Here is an 18381-nt window from a genome sequence, read left to right as displayed (position 1 = left end):
TGGATAGGTTGGGTGTGTATAGAATGAGCTCCTTCTGCCCCCTGTTGGCGATCATTTTGGACTGTGTTTGACCCATTTGCTGAGAATCAGTTTTGCTAGTCTATTTAAAAGGGCAAAACATATCTGACTTCTGCCATTTAGCTGTTAAGATCATTATGTTCTTCAGACACCTCAGAACAAACCAGTTGTGGGGTGTTGACTATTTTCTTCATAATTGTCATTGCCGGGGATGGTGACGGAGACCCTTTCTGGCCTGATCTCTAGACAGGTGTCCTGCAGCGTGAGGTCCAGGGCAGAGCAGAGTGCGGTTCACATTTGTGAATTTGGGCTTCCTTGAGTGGTCTTTGGAAAGGAGTTTGTGCCCTCTTTTTGGTCACAGAGAGTTCCCTGTCACCTTGAGAAGTCCAATCCTCTTCTCAGATCCTTAGTTTATATCTGATTACCTGGTTCAAAATTTCACAGTCAGTTGTAGTCCTCAGACTGGATGGCTTCCCTGCTCTCACTCCTTGTTTTTAACTTCTTTATTTAAAAAGTGGACCAAGAAAAGAGGTGGTAATACAGATAAATGCCTGAGCCATCTCTGACACTTTGGCCTGTGGTGACTTAGAGCGGGCCCTCAGCATTTCTCCCTGCCAGTAGGCTGCTCCCTCTACACCCCATCAGAATGCAATTGTTTTTAGGAAAAACAAAATGTTGATCTCAGAATTTTATAGAAATAGGTCTTTCAGAAAGGAGCTGCCTATCGTTTGATGAACCCTGTTCATTCTTTGCCTTGCCATCCCTTTGCTCTGTAATAATATATAAAAGGGAAAAAAAAACTACTGAAATGCAAATAAATATGCCTGTGTTAACACTGATGTCATGTCAGTGGTTTGTGTATAAAAAATATTTTTATTTCATTGAAGCATCTTGAAAACCTGAAAATTACAAGTTTCTGTAAAAATAGCATTCAAAATAGAATAACAGGAAGACTTTGGAAAGTCCTCCGGCAGCTTTTTGCCATTTGCTGTCTGAGGGAGTTACAGTACCCAGGGGTGTGGGCAGGGCCATGAGCAGCTTTGCCCACATGGGCTGTCCAGTTCCTGGTCCTGTGAACTAAACAAAAACCCATATGTTCATCTGGACATGACCTGAAAAGCTTCAGTGAGTCCCTGGTGCCCAGCCTTGTAATGAAGTACTCTCTTTTCTTGTTTGCTTGTCTGTTTTTTTTTTTTTTTTAAACCACTGTGTCTTCTCTCTCAGCATTTAGACAGGGATTGATAAATTGGAATTATTTTTTTTTTCCCAGAGTTGAAATTATTCCACTTGGGTTCATTCTTGTGGCCCTTTTAGGAGTATTTGCCAAGGGGCTTTTTCCCCAGGAAAGTCGCTATTGGCTGGATATTCAGTTCACCCATGAAGAGTTTGTCAGAGGCCATCCAGAAACAGGGTGACCCAAGCTAATAACCACAGGACTGGGAGCACCCTGAATCCCTGAAATGACTGAGAATGCTGGGTCTGACTCTGTCTTCTTTTCTGATTTAATAAAAAAGCCTAAGATTAATTAGTTCATGATCTTATGATCATTAATGGAGTATATAATCAATTCATCAGTTTCAATTTGTAAAGTGAGTGGCCACTTATCCTTTGCTGCAGAATTTTGTTAAGCAGTGCCCATATGGCAGCATGAACACATCATACGGTGGGACATTTGTGACATATCCTAGGGTGCAGTGCAGGGGACACTAGTGAAGTAAGGTAATCTTCTTAGGATTTAGAAAAGGCAAATGGGTGACATGTACCAGAAAGCAAGGAAAAACAAAATAGCTTCTTCCAAGTGGGTGGCTGGGTACGTAATGTGAAGATTGATGCAATGGTGATAGTTACTTTTATAAGGAGCAACTTCATTTAGAGTGATCACAAAACACATTTTTTTTTTTCTGCTTTGTAAACCAATCTGAGTTGGGGGAAAGGTTCTGGCTCCAAACTATAACCCAAAACATTAAGCACACCTGGTTCACAGCAGGAACTTCCTGTTGTTTGCTAAACATGCAGAAGGTCTGAGCCCTGGTTCTTCGTGTTTTGCAGGGTTTTCACTTTCTTCCGTGGAAGAAGACGGTGTTCGAAGGCTCTATGTGAACAGTGTAAAGGAAACTGGTTTAGCTTCCAAGAAGGGTAAGTCTGTGAGTGTCTTGTCTGTCTTTCTGCAGTTCTTTTTGAGTTTCTCCAGTTGGTGGATGAGAAAGACGAGTCCAGAGGATTTTTGTGTAAGGTGTGTTTGAACATTGGCACATTGTAAACCCTTTCAAAGAATGTTTTTTTAGTCCAACTCCGGTGTGCAAGAAATGTCATCTTCTTGGGTTTTAAATCTGATTCTGAGCCCATTTCTATGTTGCTGGTGGGAAGTTCCATTCAAACCATAAATGGTGGTTCTGCATCTCTAGGGGGTTGTGGAGATCTGCAGAGGTTCCTGCTGGAGCGGAACTTGTGGGAAACCTCTCTGCACTGGTCAGAGCTGTCTGGCCCTTGCCTGAGTCTGTAAAGTCTTGTGAAGCATACGTTCCGTTGCTTCCATTCCTGGAGAATCTTTTCAGAAGTTGAGAACCTAGGGATTCACGATCCAGCCCTCTTGCCCTCACCTCGCAGAACTCTTTCCTGCGACATCCTCCCTTTCCCCTGTTTGCCCTCAAAGGACTCATAGGCATTTGGACTGCTCTTGGAATCCTGAATCTCCATCCTCTTTCTACTCCTGGGGAATCTTTATAACATAGATTACTATTGAGTTTCCCTATCCATGGGTTCTGCAGCAGCAGATTCAACCCACTGCAGATTGAAAATATTTTTTTAAAAAGTAAGTTTGTACTAAACATACAGACCCTTTTTTTTTCTTGTCATTATTTCCCAAAACAATACAACTATTTACACAGCATTCACATTGTATTAGGTATTACAAGCAAGGTATTACAAAAGGATGTTGTAGATTTTAGGCAAATATGTGCCGTCTTACATAAGGTTCTTGGGCATCTGCAAGTTTTGATATCCAGGGAAAACCCTGGAATCAAGCCCCCAAGGATCCCGAGGGATGATGGTATTTACTCACTGCTTCCTAGGGTCACTATAACAAATGACCACAAACTGGGTGGCTTCAAACTTCTCCGCTTGTGTTCAGGAGGCGAGAAGTCTTAAACTAGACATTGGCAGGATCGATTCCTTCTGTGTCTTGGGGAAGAATCTGTCACGTGCCTCTTCCTGATGCTGGTGGCTGCCAGCCATTCTTGGCTTGTATCTGTTATCAGATTTTGTCTCAGTAGTCACATGACCTTTCTGTATGTCCTTCCCATCTTTACCTGGCCTTCTAACAACAGCGTCATTTAATGGAACACTCACCCTCAATCATTGTGAGATTAATCATATCTGCAATATAATATGATTATAATTACTATATTATTTTAGCTATCTCTGCAATTTACGTCCTCTGGGTGGACACACATTTTTGAGGGGACACGATGCAACCCACTATGCTTACCATAGGTAAGGGTTTGGGATCCGTCCTTATTTCTTCTTGGCTGTGGAATTTTTAGTTTTGTTAAAACAGTGGTAAAATAAAGCCCATGTTGAATGTCACTGGTAAACTTGGCTAGGATACACGTGTTTGCAGGTGGGGACCTGTGAGTCTTCTGTTAAAGATGGCTGAACAGCGTGGCCAGGGGCGGAGGAGTGTGGCTCTTTCCTCCTCCTTCCACGTTCTGGTTTAGCGTAGTTCTGGGTCGTGGCATGCGAGCTCCCTGTGCAGGTTGATTTGCCCTGTGCCAAGAACTTGGAGATGCACAACCCACAGACCTGCTAGGCCTAGAAGTGGCCATGACTGGCCAAGTGGGAAATAAAGGCAGAAGTATTTACCCGCTGTCTGTCATAGAAGAGGACTTTCCTTCTTTTTCCTTCAGCCCTTTCTAGGCCATAGGGAGCCTGGAGGCCGGAATTGGATACAGACACTGAGCTGTGTCTCAGCCAAGTGCAGAGATGATGACAGGGTTTATTCCCTTTCAAACCCCAAAGCCTGATCTTTATCATTTTTAGCACAATGAGTGTGCTGGGTGGCGTGGCCGGGGGTGGGGGATCTGCTGTGCCGGTTTCAGTCACATCCTGTGTTAGTTCAAAACCCTGGTGTTTGATGAAAACAGACGGTTGTCAGCTCCAACCCTCTTCCCCCACGTAGTTCTGTTCTCTGCAGATGTGAGAGTAGAGGAGCGTTGTCCTCTTGAGCCACACACTGCCAGACACCCCACGTGTGGACACCCATGTGTGGAGACCCGTGTGTGGACGGCAGTATCAAGAGGATCTTGGGGTGTGTTTTGTTAGATCCAGCCTGATGTGAAGACCCAGTCCCCTCCCTGCACTGCTTCTGGTAATGGGGGACTTGCTGGGGCCATGCATCCTCCTGTGGGTGACACTTGATTCTCCTCCTTCAGCCTTCGCTCCTGTTTATTCGAGTCTCCTCTTCTCTGTAGCCAGCCTTTGATATCTGTTATGTTCTTGCCAGATGCAACACTTTCAGATCCTTGAACCACTGATGAGAGTGTGGAATCCAACTCTGGTCATTGCTCTTTGGACACTGTCAGGGTCTCAGTGTCCCTGTTAAAATGACCTTGATGCATCCAGGGAGAGTCCAGTGGGATGTGGCTTAATGGGAGCTGAATGTTCCTTTTGCATTAATTCAGGTTCAGTTTGTCTTCCTTTACTTTACACTGGGCCGTCGGCTAGATGTCGGCAACCCTGGATTCCACCCCCACCTGCTCGCCTTCACGCACGTGCTGTTCTTGGCGGAGCTCCTGGTGGCTCTGCTTGTAGAATTGACGTTTTGTACCCAAGTATGGTATTTTGCACTTATTCACTGTGGCGTGTTTGTTGGGGGCTGTCATTCTACTCTTCGAGTCACCTGAGGGTCAGTTGATGTCATCTAAGTTTTTCCTGATGGCACATAGGACAGAGCCATCAAGAAAGCCATGTGCCCTATTACTCTAGACAGCCTGATACTTCCAAAGTTTTCCCATGTCAGTCACTGTCTCCATGGTGGGTTGGGATTATTTCTGAGCAGGCTGCAATTCTTTGTTAGAAAGAAAAGTGTTTTGTTGTTGTTTGTTTTGTTTCTTTAAAAAATAGTTTTAGTTCTAGATGGGCATGATACCTTTATTTTATCTATTTTTTTAATGTGGTGCTGAGGATTGAACCCCATGCCTCACACTCTACCACTGAGCCACAATCCTGCCCTAGAAAGAAAAGTTTGTGCGTTTCTTCTACCAAATATTAACAGCAAGAGCTTGTTGAGAGCCATAGCCAAAGGGGCCCCAGGAAACTTCCAGCTGCCAGCAAACTTCCAGCTGCCGGCTGATGATTGGCTCACAGTGGCCCCAGCAACATCTAGCTCATTGGCTCCTCTGCGGTGATGCTCATTGGGCTGTTTTCCTGCCCTTTCAGACCATGGAGCTGCTCATTGGGGGACTTCTTTGGCTCCGCCCATGCGACCCAGCCAATCGGCCTCAAGAGCAGGAGGATTGTGGGAGGTGGAGAGGCTGGTGTTGGAGTGAGAGGCTTGTGGGAAGCCAGTGGTGGCAGTTGGGCTCTGAGGGTTTTTCCTGAGGAGCTGTTTTGTTTTGTGTGTGTGGTTCTAAAAATAAAGTTAGTTTCTTTTGACAAGTGGCTCCTGAATTGTGCTCAGCCAGAAAACTGCGGCAAGAGCTCATGTCTGTTGACTCGGTTCCATGGAGTTTTACATGGATGACTTCATCTACCCTCGTTTAACCCACTTTCCCTCTTACAGATGAAAACTGGAAGAGATTCGATGGCATTATCAGTAGTCACAGAGCCATCCCCTGGGGAGGCAGTGGTGGAGGGATGCTGGGGGTGCTTTGTTGGTCCTCAGTATTGGGGGTTACCTCCTGCTCATTCATATCTGTATTGTGTTCCTACGGTTGTCATCACCAAGCACAACAAACCCAGGGCTTCAACAACGGAAATGTACTTTCTCACAGTTCTGGAAAAAGCCAGAAGTCTGAAGTAGAGGAAGCCATTGGAAGGTTCTTGTAGAGAATCCTCTCCTGTTCTCTTGTCTTGTCTGGTTTCTGGTGGCCCCAGATCTCCCTTGCCTTGTGGATGAATCATTCCATACTCTGTCTCCTTCTTCATATGCCTCCTCCTCTTCTTTCTGGGCCTTCCGAGTATCCTTACAAGAACATTTGTCACTGTACTTAGGATCAGGTAACCCAGGATCACATTTTCTCAGGTTCCTTAACTTAATGACAGCTTCAAAGACACCTTTTCCAAAGAAGACCATGTTCACAGGTTCTGGGGTGTGGCATATTTTGTGGGGTCCCCATTCAACCGACCACACAGTCATGTTCTGTTGTTCATGTGGACCTGGAATTTCTTTTTGAAAAACCTCATCCATGGTTTTGATTTTTTTAAGTCTTTTTGTTCTTATAGTAAGTAAGTTCCTTTAATATCTAACTATAAGTACTTGGGTTGTTGTAAGAAAAAACACCCCCAAACCTTGCTTTTCACAAATAGAAATTTTTGTATTTTTGATCTGAATGTTGGGATGCCCCAGTCTTTTACTTAATAATGAAATTAGCTTCACAGAATTTTGCCTCTGATTTGGAGAAAAACTTTCTTATTTCTTGTCCATTCCCTCTCCACCAGTACTGTTTCTTGGAGTGTTTTGTGGTAGCAAATAGATTTCACATGTTTTGGAAACCCGAGTAAGGATAGCCAGGGTGGGTGACTCAGTCAAATGGGGAATTGAGAACCTCACTGTAGCATCATTTTTCTTTGGAATCCAGAGGTGGGATCCCAGATGCCTGAGGGGCTGGGTCACTTCTCCCTTTTGCAGTTCATTTGTCTTTGCTCTTTCTTCACCCCTTTCTCCAACTGTGTTTTTACACATTAGCATATAAAATAAGGAATGCGACTCCTTTTCCCTTCTTAGCTGAGAGCTTACTCTTTCCTTCCCAGTTCTTCCCTAGCCTCTCCCTTGCTCCAGCTGCTGGAATGTTCCTTCCTTACCGGTTTGAACTGCCCCAGAATTAGTCACAACTTCTTGTTCTTCCAGGTTGGGCTTGTTCTGGGCTGTTCCCTTGGGCCCCTCCCCCATAATGCTTTGCAAAAGTAGCAGCAGAACTCTGGGGACTTCCTGAAAGATAGTCACCCCAAGGTCCCATGTCATTAGAAAGGGAGGGGACCAAGTATTGCATTTGAATCTGTACACTGTTGTCTTTAAATGTATTTGGAATAAGACAGATTTTATTTTTATGTGATTCTGAGGATCGAGGTTTTGGTTTTATAGAAATGGTCAGTAGATATGAATAGGCCCCAAAAGTCCTGATTGCAGCACAGAATCATTGGAAGATAGCCAGAATCTGCATTTGTGAAGAGAGATTGGCAAATGCTTAGATCACATCAATTGAATAAGGAGTGAGTTTGTTTAGGTGATGTGTTGAGGTCCGGACAGGCATGTCCTGAACCTGCCCATGTCCAGAACCTTCCAGTCCCATTTCCAGAACCTTCCAGTCCCATCATCATTTTGGAGCGTTGTAGCTCAGCACCAGGAGCTGAGGCCCCCACGCTGGAGAGCTTGGTGTGTGCCCTTTCTGGCTGAACTTGTAAGCTGTTGTGTTCTGATTTCTGCATGTGACATTAAAAATTTCCACCTTGCGTTGGCAGGCCTGAAGGCGGGAGATGAAATTCTCGAGATCAATAATCGTGTCGCTGGTACCCTCAACTCCTCTATGCTCAAAGATTTCCTCTCGCAGCCCTCCCTGGGCCTTCTGGTGAGGACCTACCCTGAGCTGGAGGGAGGAGTGGAGCTGCTGGAAAGTCCGCCCCACCGAGTGGACGGCCCCGTGGACCTGGGCGAGAGCCCCCTGGCCTTCCTCACCAGCAACCCAGGTAGGCACAGGGCTGGGGGCCCCCCGGATGGCCGTTCAGCCAAGTCCTGGGAGGTTTGCCACGCAGCATGCATATGTCAGTGGACTTCCTCTGTCTTGCAGGCAGAACAAAACATGTGAGATGGGCTGATTACCGACCCTGTGCTTCCTGTGGAAGTTTCAAAGGGCCAAGGAGTGTGTTCTTGTCATGGATTAACTGTCTTTCTTCAAATCTAGCCGTCCTCCATAGAAAGCTTTATAATGTGTTTGCTATTTTGGAGAAAAGTTGACTATGGATAGAGATAAGGAGACACCCCGCTGGGAATCACACAAGATGCTGAGACTCTGAGTCCTATCCCAGTCCTGTAGTTGGGCTTATGAGAGGCTCGAAATGACCACAGTGGAAATGTGTTCAGAGCTCCTCGGTCTCTGACTCTCCGGCTCTTCCAACCTGGAGTCTGAACTTGGGCCCGTTAGCGGAACCCCCTGCCCTTCCCCATCTGCTGCTCTTCCTTTCCCTCTCCCTCACTCTGGCAACCTTGCGCTCATCCTAATGGAAGCAGCTTGAACGCTACCTGCCCTTGGAAGTCTTCCTGGAACCCCACAGAGTTCGCTGCCTCCCCTGGGCTCCCGTGATCCTGCAAATGCCTCTTCCCTGAAGGGTCTGACCTTATGATACTGTGCTTGCTTTCTGTGTCTCTTCTGTGCTTGTTTCCTGGGAGTGACTTTATGTTCTTGTCTTCGTCTTCCCTGCTCTTTGCACATAGGCGACCCATTTCTGTTCAGCGAGAGGTGGGCCAGTGAGTAACCAAATGGACAGGGTAGACCGTTTTGTTTAATTGTCCATGACTGGGTTCTGGGGTCTGGATTTTGGAAGTTGCATTTTGGGAATTATTTAAAAGGTCATTTTTAGTTTTCACATCTGAGTTGTAGCATCTGAATTGGGCATTTTGTCTGCCATTGTTGTTTTTAAAATTACCATATATGAAGCTTGGCCAGCTAAGAAACCCTACAAGCTTCTCATTCTTTCCTTCAGTGGCTTCCTGGAAGAATTCAACTTGTTGCAGCTGCAGAAAATTGATTGCATTTCATTTGGTTACTATTGACCTCCTTGGTTCATGTATAATTGTGGGACTCATGTACCAGTCTCATTTTTAAAAATTGGCTCCGGTGAGTCATGTACCCTAAAAGAAAGGGAATTGAGACCTTGAAGGTTATTCTTTGATGTGACCACAAGATGGCAGCATCGATCCCTTAAAAATTCCACTCACAGACCCTTGTTTCTCTCTGACTTCAGTATTATGTTAGATCACATTATTTAAAGGATTTTTTTTAAGCTTGGACATGCATAACACCAAGCAACAGTGTGTGCTAAATTGTCTTTTGGTTTTATGTTTTTTCCCCTATTTGAGCCCTTCCTATATTATAGATATAAAATTAGGATTACCAAACTACAATCCACAGACCAAAACCAGTCCCGCTGCATGTTTTTTCAATAACCTTTCACTAGGACACAGTCTCACCTACTCATTTACACCTTTCTGTGTTCTCCCATTACAATGAGAGTTGAGAAGTTTTGACAAGAAATTACAGTTTGCAAAGTCCAGAATACTATCTGGCCCTGTGTGGATAAGTTTGCCAAACACTGGCGTAAAGTATGCCTGAAATTACTTACAGTCTTTCTTTAAAGAAATCACTGTTGGGACTGGGGTTGTAGCTCAGTGGTAGAGTGCTTGCCTAGCATGCATGAAGCACTGGGTCCTATCCTAGCACCACATAAAATCATAAATAAATAAAATAAAATAAAGGCATTGTGTCCATCTTACAACTAAAAAAATATTTTTTAAAAAAATCACTGTTGATATGCATACACACACATACATATATATGTCTACATATGTATTTCCAATTTTAATAATTAAAAATGCATATATATTTATGTGTTTTATAAATATCTGGTGGGATCTGCACACAGTGGCTGTTCTGCCTTCTACATGATGATTTACAGTCAGCAGCTGGCCTTCCCGTCTCACTGCCTGTTGTGTCCTGCAGACCAGTTCGCCGTGGAGGTTCCAAACTAAATCCACTGAACTCACCTTTGTTTAAAACACATTAAAGCTGCAATTTTAGAATCACCTTTGGGAGATTTATTCATTCCTTTGTTGTATGACAATGGAATGTCCATAACGTGGAACTCGGGTTCCTGCCTGCGTCTCTGCCTGTCCACCTTCTGGGTGCTTCCACTTCCTAGTCCCCATGTAATGGTGAAAGATAAAAGGGGAAGCGAGTAAACAGGATAAAATAACCCATAAGATTGCTCCATAATGAGGCAGAGATAAAGCGGTATCCACACACAGCTGCAGTCAACGTAGAAAACAACCGAGATAATTTATACAATGGGCCGGCTGGTGGGCAACCTTGGTCTAAATTTAGAAAAGTAACTAAAAATAAGAACCATTCTGAGTGGCAGGTTTGAGGTTTGATGCAGGGACCATCCTCAGGTGGTCATAGTGAGCGTGTTGGGGACCCTGTGGTCCAGTGAGCTGTGGCCAGAGAGGGTCTGCTGGAAGCTGCTCCTGCCGGCTCTTGCCATCTCATAAGCCAGATCCTCCCCTCCCCTGAGAATCCTGATGGAAATATGTGGTTCCTTTTCAAGGTTGGGTTATTTCTGGACCTCTTTCTCACATAGAAGCTTCTATATGGAAGCATGACAGCCTGGTGGCTAAAAGTGGGCTCAGGATCCAGATTTCTGGGGACTGCGTTCATTTCCATGTTCCCGTCATGCCCCTAAACAGTCCTATTTAATCCCTCACTTACACAATAGAGATGATGACATTAGCCCTCTCACCAGGTTGATGTGAAGACTAAGTGAGTTACTCAGATGTTTGAAATAACACCTGTAAGAACTCAATAAACGCTTGTATCCAGCCAGTCTCTGGGGGGAGCAAGATCATGGGCTGGCCTGTAAACAAAGATGGACAATTTTTGATGTCCTTACTACCTACCTTCTCCTTCATTTCCATCTTCAACAGCTGATTTTTTTTCTGATAAAAATTAAGTTCATGAATCACAGCTCGCTTATACTTTCCCATGTGGAAAGAAAGGGATTCTGTCTTGGACAGTCTACCCTACTTGTTCTCCGGGACCTGGTTTCCTGTCCTTGGCCTCTTGCCGTCCAGTTACTTCTGGTTGAAGTCTCACTGGGATGCTTTCATCTCTCTCTTTCTCTCTTTTTTTTTTTTAAAAGCACTTGTTTATGTACATATTGGTAGGGTGTCCAGGACAAAAAGACAGTTCCTTCAGTGGCTGTTATTCTAGAAAAGCCCTTGTAGTGAAGGGGAAGCCGGAGTCGGAAGTTGCGAGCTGATGTTTGTGTGAGGTTTCCAGAAACCCCTCGCGTGTTCTCCTGTGATTTATTCTGATCTCATCTAGCACTATTAACATGTCGAGCCAGATTTTTGGTGGTGATTGTTGTTCTGTGATGAAAGTAGTCTCAGCAAGACTTCAGTGGTGTATGGTGAAATCTCCGCCAGCTGAGAACCACTGGCCCGGTTTATTGGACGGGATACCTGTATCATCCAGTGGGGGAAGTAAGTCAGTGAACATCAACTTAGGGAAGCAAGTATAGATCGAAAGTAATTGTTTGAAAAGTTTTATAAAGAACTTATTGAGAGAATTGAAACACAAATGTCCTTTTCTGGCACCCTCTCCCCACCCCTTTTTCTAACTAGGGAAGAAGAAAAAGTAAATGCTTATTCTGAATACCTACTTTTTCCCCCAAATGTGGGAACTGTGGTGTAGATCATAAAATTCACCATTTAAACAAAGATAATTTGCATCAGTAATTATGCAAATACTCATCTTTTATGCAAATTACATGAATCATAGATCAGGTGGCATCCCAAGGTGGTATCTTCCCAAGGTTTCAAGCGTCTGCTTCTCGGTCTCATTTTGGGTTCTGCCTCCAGGGCTGACATTTCTTTCATTTTTGTAGTGAATGTTGCTGTGATGTACTTGCCCTAGAATTCCACCTGACCATTTGTGACAGGCAGGTTTATCTCAGTGACTAGCTCCCGGTATTACAATAAAAGCACCAGGGCTCTGTGAATTGAAGTTGCTTCTTATTTTAAAGATGGTTATTACTGCATTTGAGCTGGAGAAAGCAGAGTGTCTGAGGCTAACTGCAGGCCCACAGTACTTAGAGACAATTAGGGCCAGCCTTGGACTTGAGAGTCGGACCCTTTGATGAGCACATCTGTCTGATGCTGGGTGGAAGCTGGTGGTGTGCAGGAGTACAGATGTCCCTCCTGCGGGGAGCAGATTAAGCAGCGTTTGTTTAACAGGAAAGGCTTCTGTGATTGCCATGGAAGTCCAAGGCACCTTGAGTCGCAGTGAGAAATTGCTAGCGCCAGGCGTGGTCAGCACTCAATGAGCCTGGGCTGTGCACGCTTCTGTTCCGTACCTGTGAAACACAGGTTCTATTTTAGTCTGATGTTCCATGGAGACTGTTGAAGACAAGCAGGCAGCAGGGAGGGTCTGCGAGGAAAGAGGAACTAAACAGATTTATCTTTCTGCAAACAAATATGGTCTAGCGTTTGGATTCTCTGAAGCCTCACAGATACCAGGCAGCACATGGCCCCCTGTTTGTTTGTCGATAAAATTCAGAGCCATGTGTGTCTTGTCAATTGTTTGTGTGCCCTGCTTTTTGTCACTTAGCACATGGCCTTCTTCTGTGGGCCCTGCTGGGATGAGAGGAATCCAAATGCCTAATTTTGATTTCCAATGAGCTTTGATTGATGGCGCCCATCAAATCCTGTGTGTGGGGGAAAAAGTGTTGTTTCAGAGAGTTTCCATTCTTAGGTTTTTAAAGATTGTGACTGTCCCTTACAAATGACTTTCACAACAAGCTGACAGTGAGGCCTAAATCTACAGTTCTAATACATTTTAAAATTTCTCTCTGTTGGAAACAAAGACACTGAAATTTTGTGATATTTGTGATTAAGTTGTCTACCCACTTTATGTTGTGATATCACCCCCTCCTTTTCCCCCCCATAGAGTATATTTAACTTTATTTAATTTATATAATAGTTTTGCTTGGTAACAATTTTGTTTTTTAGCTTTGTTAAGGTGGGTGACTGTTGGTGCTGAGGTTATGAATGATGAGTGCTTGTGTATAATTCTTACTGTTTCATTATCATTTAACCACCTGGAAAGCAAAATGAAAGCAGAGCCTAACAGTTGATCCCAACCTGTGTCTAATCTTCCCTTGCTCCTTCCCACCAATCCCATAAATTGTTTTTCCTACTGAAATTTAAACTCAGATATTAGGCTAGTGCCGTGCCACGTGCCTGTAATCCCATTGGCTCTGGAGGCTGAGGTGAGAGGATTCTGAGTCCAAAGCCATCCTCGGCAAAAGCGAGGTGCTACACAACTCAGTGAGATCCTGTCTCAAAACAAAATACAAAATAGGGCTGGGATGTGACTTAGTGGTTGAGTGCCCTTGAGTTCAATCCTTGATACCCAAGGGGAAAAAACAAAAAACAAACAAACAAAAAACAATCTCAGATGTTAATAAGGTCTTTCAAAAATTGATTCCTCTCTGGAGGTATTGGAATCAGGGAATCTGCTTAATGCACATTGCTCATGTCAGGTGAAGAATTTTTTCTTTCTCTGTTAAATTTAAGTCCTGCATGACCTTAAATGAAGCTGTGTCACTGTGTCTAATCCAAATCAATGAAAGGTAAATCTCAGTGTAAATTTACATGGATGCGTTTGTACCGCCCTGAATCCTAGCATTGTCTATCCTGCAAATGGTGTGTGGGGTGTGCCAGTTGCAAGGGCTTTTCAACCACAGAAACGTAATGTGGAAGTTGTTTAAAAAGCAAAGAAATTATCTTCTCCGTTCCAACCAGAATTTTTTTTTAATAGCAGTTTTTGAGATGGCCAGTAAGTCCTGTCCTGCAGCCCTGCTCTGGGCCTGTGTATTCTCTTAGGCTGCTGGCCTCCTGTTCATCCTTACCTCCATGGATCTTGCCCTGTCCTGTCCCCTCTCCTGTGGGCACCCGTGTGCCTGGCCAGGAGCTCAGTATTGCTGTAGAGACAGGCAGGTCCCCTGCTCTGGCCGCTTCATCGACCCCATTTGAGCCCTGCTTCCAGCTCGCTCCTCTCTGACTGTTAGCAGAGCTGTGCAGTGTGGGGTGTCCTGGTGAGTATGGGCAGGAGTGTCCAGGAGAACGTCATCCCTTCAGTGCCGGTTGCCTGAGCCAGTCTCTGGGAGCCAAGGGGAAGCAGGAGTGGAAAGTTGCAGAACTGCTTGTGTGAAGTTTCCAGAAACACTCAACAGTGTGTCTGTAGAAGCCTCGTGAGCTGGGGTATCCGAGAAGGCCCCGATGTGTGGGAGGGAGATCATGCCCTCTCCCGCTTGAATTCTCCATTCCATCTTGCTGGTGTCCCTCCTCAGCTTTCTTTAGTGGCAATCCACTGCTGTGAGACAAACATGCCCAATGTGTGTGTTTGCCCTGTGTCTGGCTCAGCAATGTGGGCCAGTCTCTGCAGCTTGGTTGTTCTGCTGGCCTCACCCGGAGCCACTAACATGGCTCTGTCACCTGGTGGTTTGCCTGGGGAGGGGAGGCTCAAGTTCACCTTGCTCATATGTTGGGAGATGGTCAGCTGGTCCTCTTCTCCTAGAGGTCTCTCATCTTCAGGGGGAAGCTTGTCTGGCGGGCAACATGAGGATGTGCAAAGCCAGTTCAAGTCCTGGCTAGGTATTCACACATCATTACATCATTACAGTCTGAGGGTCAGAGTGAGTCCCAAGTCATGACAAATTCATGGAGTAGGGAAATAGACAGGAGGGTCTAGCTGAAAGGTGTGAGAGCTATCAATCCTGTCGTCTTCCCAAACTATCTGCCAGGGACTCCTCCACCCTAGCTCTTTCTTTCCCATTTATCTTTAATCAAGTCTAAAAAGCATGCCATGATAGGTAAAATAAAGAATATGTTCTTTAGAATCAGATATACCTAGTTATTGATTTATTGATTATACTTTAGATGTTAATATTTTGCTATGAATCAAAAATAAACTTCTTGTGCATTGGAAGTCCCTTTTGACAAGCAAAAGTTTTCAACTGTGGCCAGATATGATATTTGATCTTGCATGATTTGTATTTTTTATACCTTGTTGAGGTAATCCTCTCCTTTGAGGTAACGAGCATCATCTTCTATATTTTCCTTTTTTGTTTTAATTGACACATTAATCTTTATAGGGTACATTTTTATGGGGTGCAGTATGATTTTTTAGAATTTGTTCTTTTAGTTATAAATGACAGTAGAATGCATTTTGGCATATCACACATGATGTGGAGTATAACTTGCCATTCTTGTGGTTGTACGTGATGTGGAGTCAGGATGATGTTCTGATATGTGTTTTCCTTGTATGATACTCAAATCAGGGTAAGTAACAAATCTAATGCCTCAAACATTCATCATTTTCTCTCTTCTAGCTGTTTTGAAATATATAATACATTGTTGTTAACTACATTTGCCCCATGTACTTTCACCTCCAAGATTAGCAGCTTGCACTACTTACCTTCTGGTTTATACCTACTTGACCCTGATTTTCGTGCATTGTGTGAGTTTGGATTGTGCAGGTGATCTTTTGTGCTAGCAACCTTTATCAAATGTTCCACTCCTTTCCCAGGGATCTGCAGTGGTGTGCCTGCTCTCTGTCACACTTTCACATGTGGGTGGGGCTGATCCTGTGCTCTCTGTTCTGTCAGGCTACTCTCCCCTGCGTCATGTCACGTTACTGTGACTGTGTGTTGATATCTGGTAGGAAAAATACCCAATCTTGCTTTTCTTCTCTAAAACTGTCTTTGGTATTTTTGGTCTTTTGTTCTTTTGTAAAAAGTTTAATTTTAGGAAAAATGCCCCTGGGCTGGTCTACATGAATAGAGACTCCTTGGTATTGGTTAAGACTTGATTTTGTGCCATCCTAGATGAACTGTTTATATTAAAGTTGTAAATCCTTGGAAAAATGTGTATTCATCATCTTTGGGAATAGGGCTTGAACTACATTCATGGGTCAAGCATAAAATTTTCTGTGTTTACATCCTCTTTAGTGTCACTCAATCTTGGATCTGGCATGTACAGAACTTTCTTTACATTTGCCTAATACGTTTTCCCATCCTTTTAATCTTCTCTTTATGTTCAGTTCCACTTCTTGCATGTAACGTGAAGCTGGAGCAAAGCTTCATGTTACATGCAAGAAGTGGAACTGAACATAAAGAGCTTTGTTTTTTGGTTGTTGTGCATGTCAGTGAAGCTGAAGAATTAGGTTTAGTGTGTTCTACAATTACTTAAAAGATCTGTGCGTTTGGACTTCTATCTATGATCTTTTTTTGATTCTATTTGCCCTGCGTATATATCCTTCCATTTCTTGCCCTCTTCCCGGTTGCATTTTTAAATTTCACTTTTCAATTTATATGATCTGCTTCTACTCTTTTATGGTTGCTCTTAGCATTTGTGCATGGTTATTAATCTAGCAGAAACCAAAGCTAGCCTTTCTACTTCCCTCCTGAAGCATAAAATCACCATGAAGTGCTTTAAATATAACCACTTCTGACCATCGTCCTGGCTGCATCTTTTTATTTATTTTTTTCTCACCCCCAAAAGCCTTTTTGAGAGGCCGGAGTCTTATTGTGTTCTAGGATTCACTCCTGTCTTTATCCTCTTTTTACCTTTTCAGCTTGTTTACTATTTTTTTCCAGGATTATATAATTTTTTTTAATTTTAGTCTTCCTAAAACACATCTTTTAGAGAATTGGTTTTAGTGAGTTCGGTCTGTTGTATTCTCTCTCACTCTTTGTTTCTCCAAAGTCCTTATTATAGTCCTTTCTTGAGTAGTCTGGTTATTTGTTTTTGGGAGTGTGTGTGCAAGGGACTGGGCCCGTGACCTTGCCCATAGGAGCCAGCACTCTGCTGCTGAGCTACCCGCCCAGCCCCTGTGAATAGCGTTTTAGCTGGAATTGCAGTCCTACGAGGAGAGCTGTGACAGTCCCTGCAGTAAAGAAATGCCTTCAGAGATCTCCCAGTCTTCTGTCTTTTCTTCAATTTATATTCTTATCCACTGATTCCAGTAGCAACAGCTCCTGTTTCTAGAAATGCTTAATTTACCCTTTTCTCCTTTGAAAGCACCTCTTGTTGCTTTTTAATGATTTCGGCCTACTTATGTGACATCCTGCATCTGATACCCGTGGTGTCATCCTTGGGGTCTTGCTTCCGGTGTTCTTTGTGTCTGCGCCTCCGTCTGGCTCACAGGGACTGTTCCTCTTGTGTTTGGTCACACTGGGTTAAGGCTTCTGCTTGATCAGCCTTTCTCTATGATGACATCATGGAGAGAGGAGCCTTCCAGAGTTGACTGGTCTTTGCTTCTGCCACTTGCCCTTGGAATGCAAACCCAGAAGGACTTTAAGGGGGTTTTTCATCTTGGGGTTCCAAGATGCGGCACATCATGTAAATTTGAGCCCTGAATACTCCCGAGGCCAGGCCTGTGGTTATATCTCAGGGAAGAAACCTGCCCCGCTCCCCCATCTCTTACCCAGAGTATAAGCAGAGTTGGAGAAGCTTCTTTGTCTTTTCCTTCTGTCCGTCCTGCTTTCATTTGACATCTTTTCAGAGTGAGGGGTATAACGCCTTAGCTTTCCATCGCTGTGATTCATCCATGACACAACCAACTCATGAAGAAAGACTTATTTTTGCTCCCAGTTTTAAGGTGTCCATCCATGATCGATTGGCCCCGTGCCTTTAGGGCCTGTGAAGAAGCGGCACATCAAGGCTCCACTCTCCATGACGTGATGGAGCAGAACCACCCACCTCTTGGCCAGGAAGCAAAGGAGAGGAAGAAGGAGGGACTAGGACCCTACAGTCCCCTTCCAGGGCACACAGCCAGTGACCTGAAGATCTCTCGCTGGAGCGCGCCTCTCAAAGATGGAGTTTTATCATCCCCCAGTAGTACCTGCAATGTATGGGCCTTTGGGGTAGGGTTCAAGATCCAATTGTAGCACCCTTCAAGGGTACCCCGTGGATCTGGAAGATTAAGTTCTAACTCCCCAGGCAGCATTGACCTGAGACCTGTTTTCTGTCTCATGCGTGAAGTTAAAAATCCAAGGCTCCAGGGTTTTAGGGCTTTAGCCAAGGGATGCTTCTGTTGCAAAGTACACGGGTGCATGTGTCACTGAACTCTGATTGGGAATCCTAATGGTGTCTGGTGACCAGAAGCCAGGGATCCTAGTGCCAGGTGCACCTGCCAAGTACACAGTTTTTCCTAAAAGAAGTTTCACTGATGACGCCAACACGTTCCCATCTCCTCTGGAAAATATTGCTCTAGCGCTTGGGCTTGGTGGATCTATCAGAACTTCTGAGACGTAAAAGCGTATTTGTTATCTCTCATTTGACATTTCCAAATACTTTGCAGAAGTAGGTTT

The 18381-nt window shown here is 44.3% G+C and overlaps 1 protein-coding gene across 5 annotated transcripts in view; it reads left to right on the top strand.

Moving 5' to 3' along the window:
• Positions 1-18381, top strand: part of Tiam1 (TIAM Rac1 associated GEF 1) — a 359774-nt gene that overhangs the window by 297973 nt on the left and 43420 nt on the right. For all 5 annotated transcript variants that reach the window (XM_078044523.1, XM_078044519.1, XM_078044520.1 and 2 more), the window contains 2 exons: positions 2068-2154; positions 7696-7920. In XM_078044523.1, coding sequence (XP_077900649.1) covers positions 2068-2154; positions 7696-7920 — 312 coding nt within the window. The remainder of the gene's footprint in view (positions 1-2067; positions 2155-7695; positions 7921-18381) is intronic.

This window comes from Ictidomys tridecemlineatus, chromosome 3, assembly GCF_052094955.1.
Source record: "Ictidomys tridecemlineatus isolate mIctTri1 chromosome 3, mIctTri1.hap1, whole genome shotgun sequence".
Classification (NCBI taxonomy): domain Eukaryota; kingdom Metazoa; phylum Chordata; class Mammalia; order Rodentia; family Sciuridae; genus Ictidomys; species Ictidomys tridecemlineatus.
Note: the sequence above shows the minus strand (reverse complement) of the source record. Positions and strands in the feature narration are given on the sequence as shown.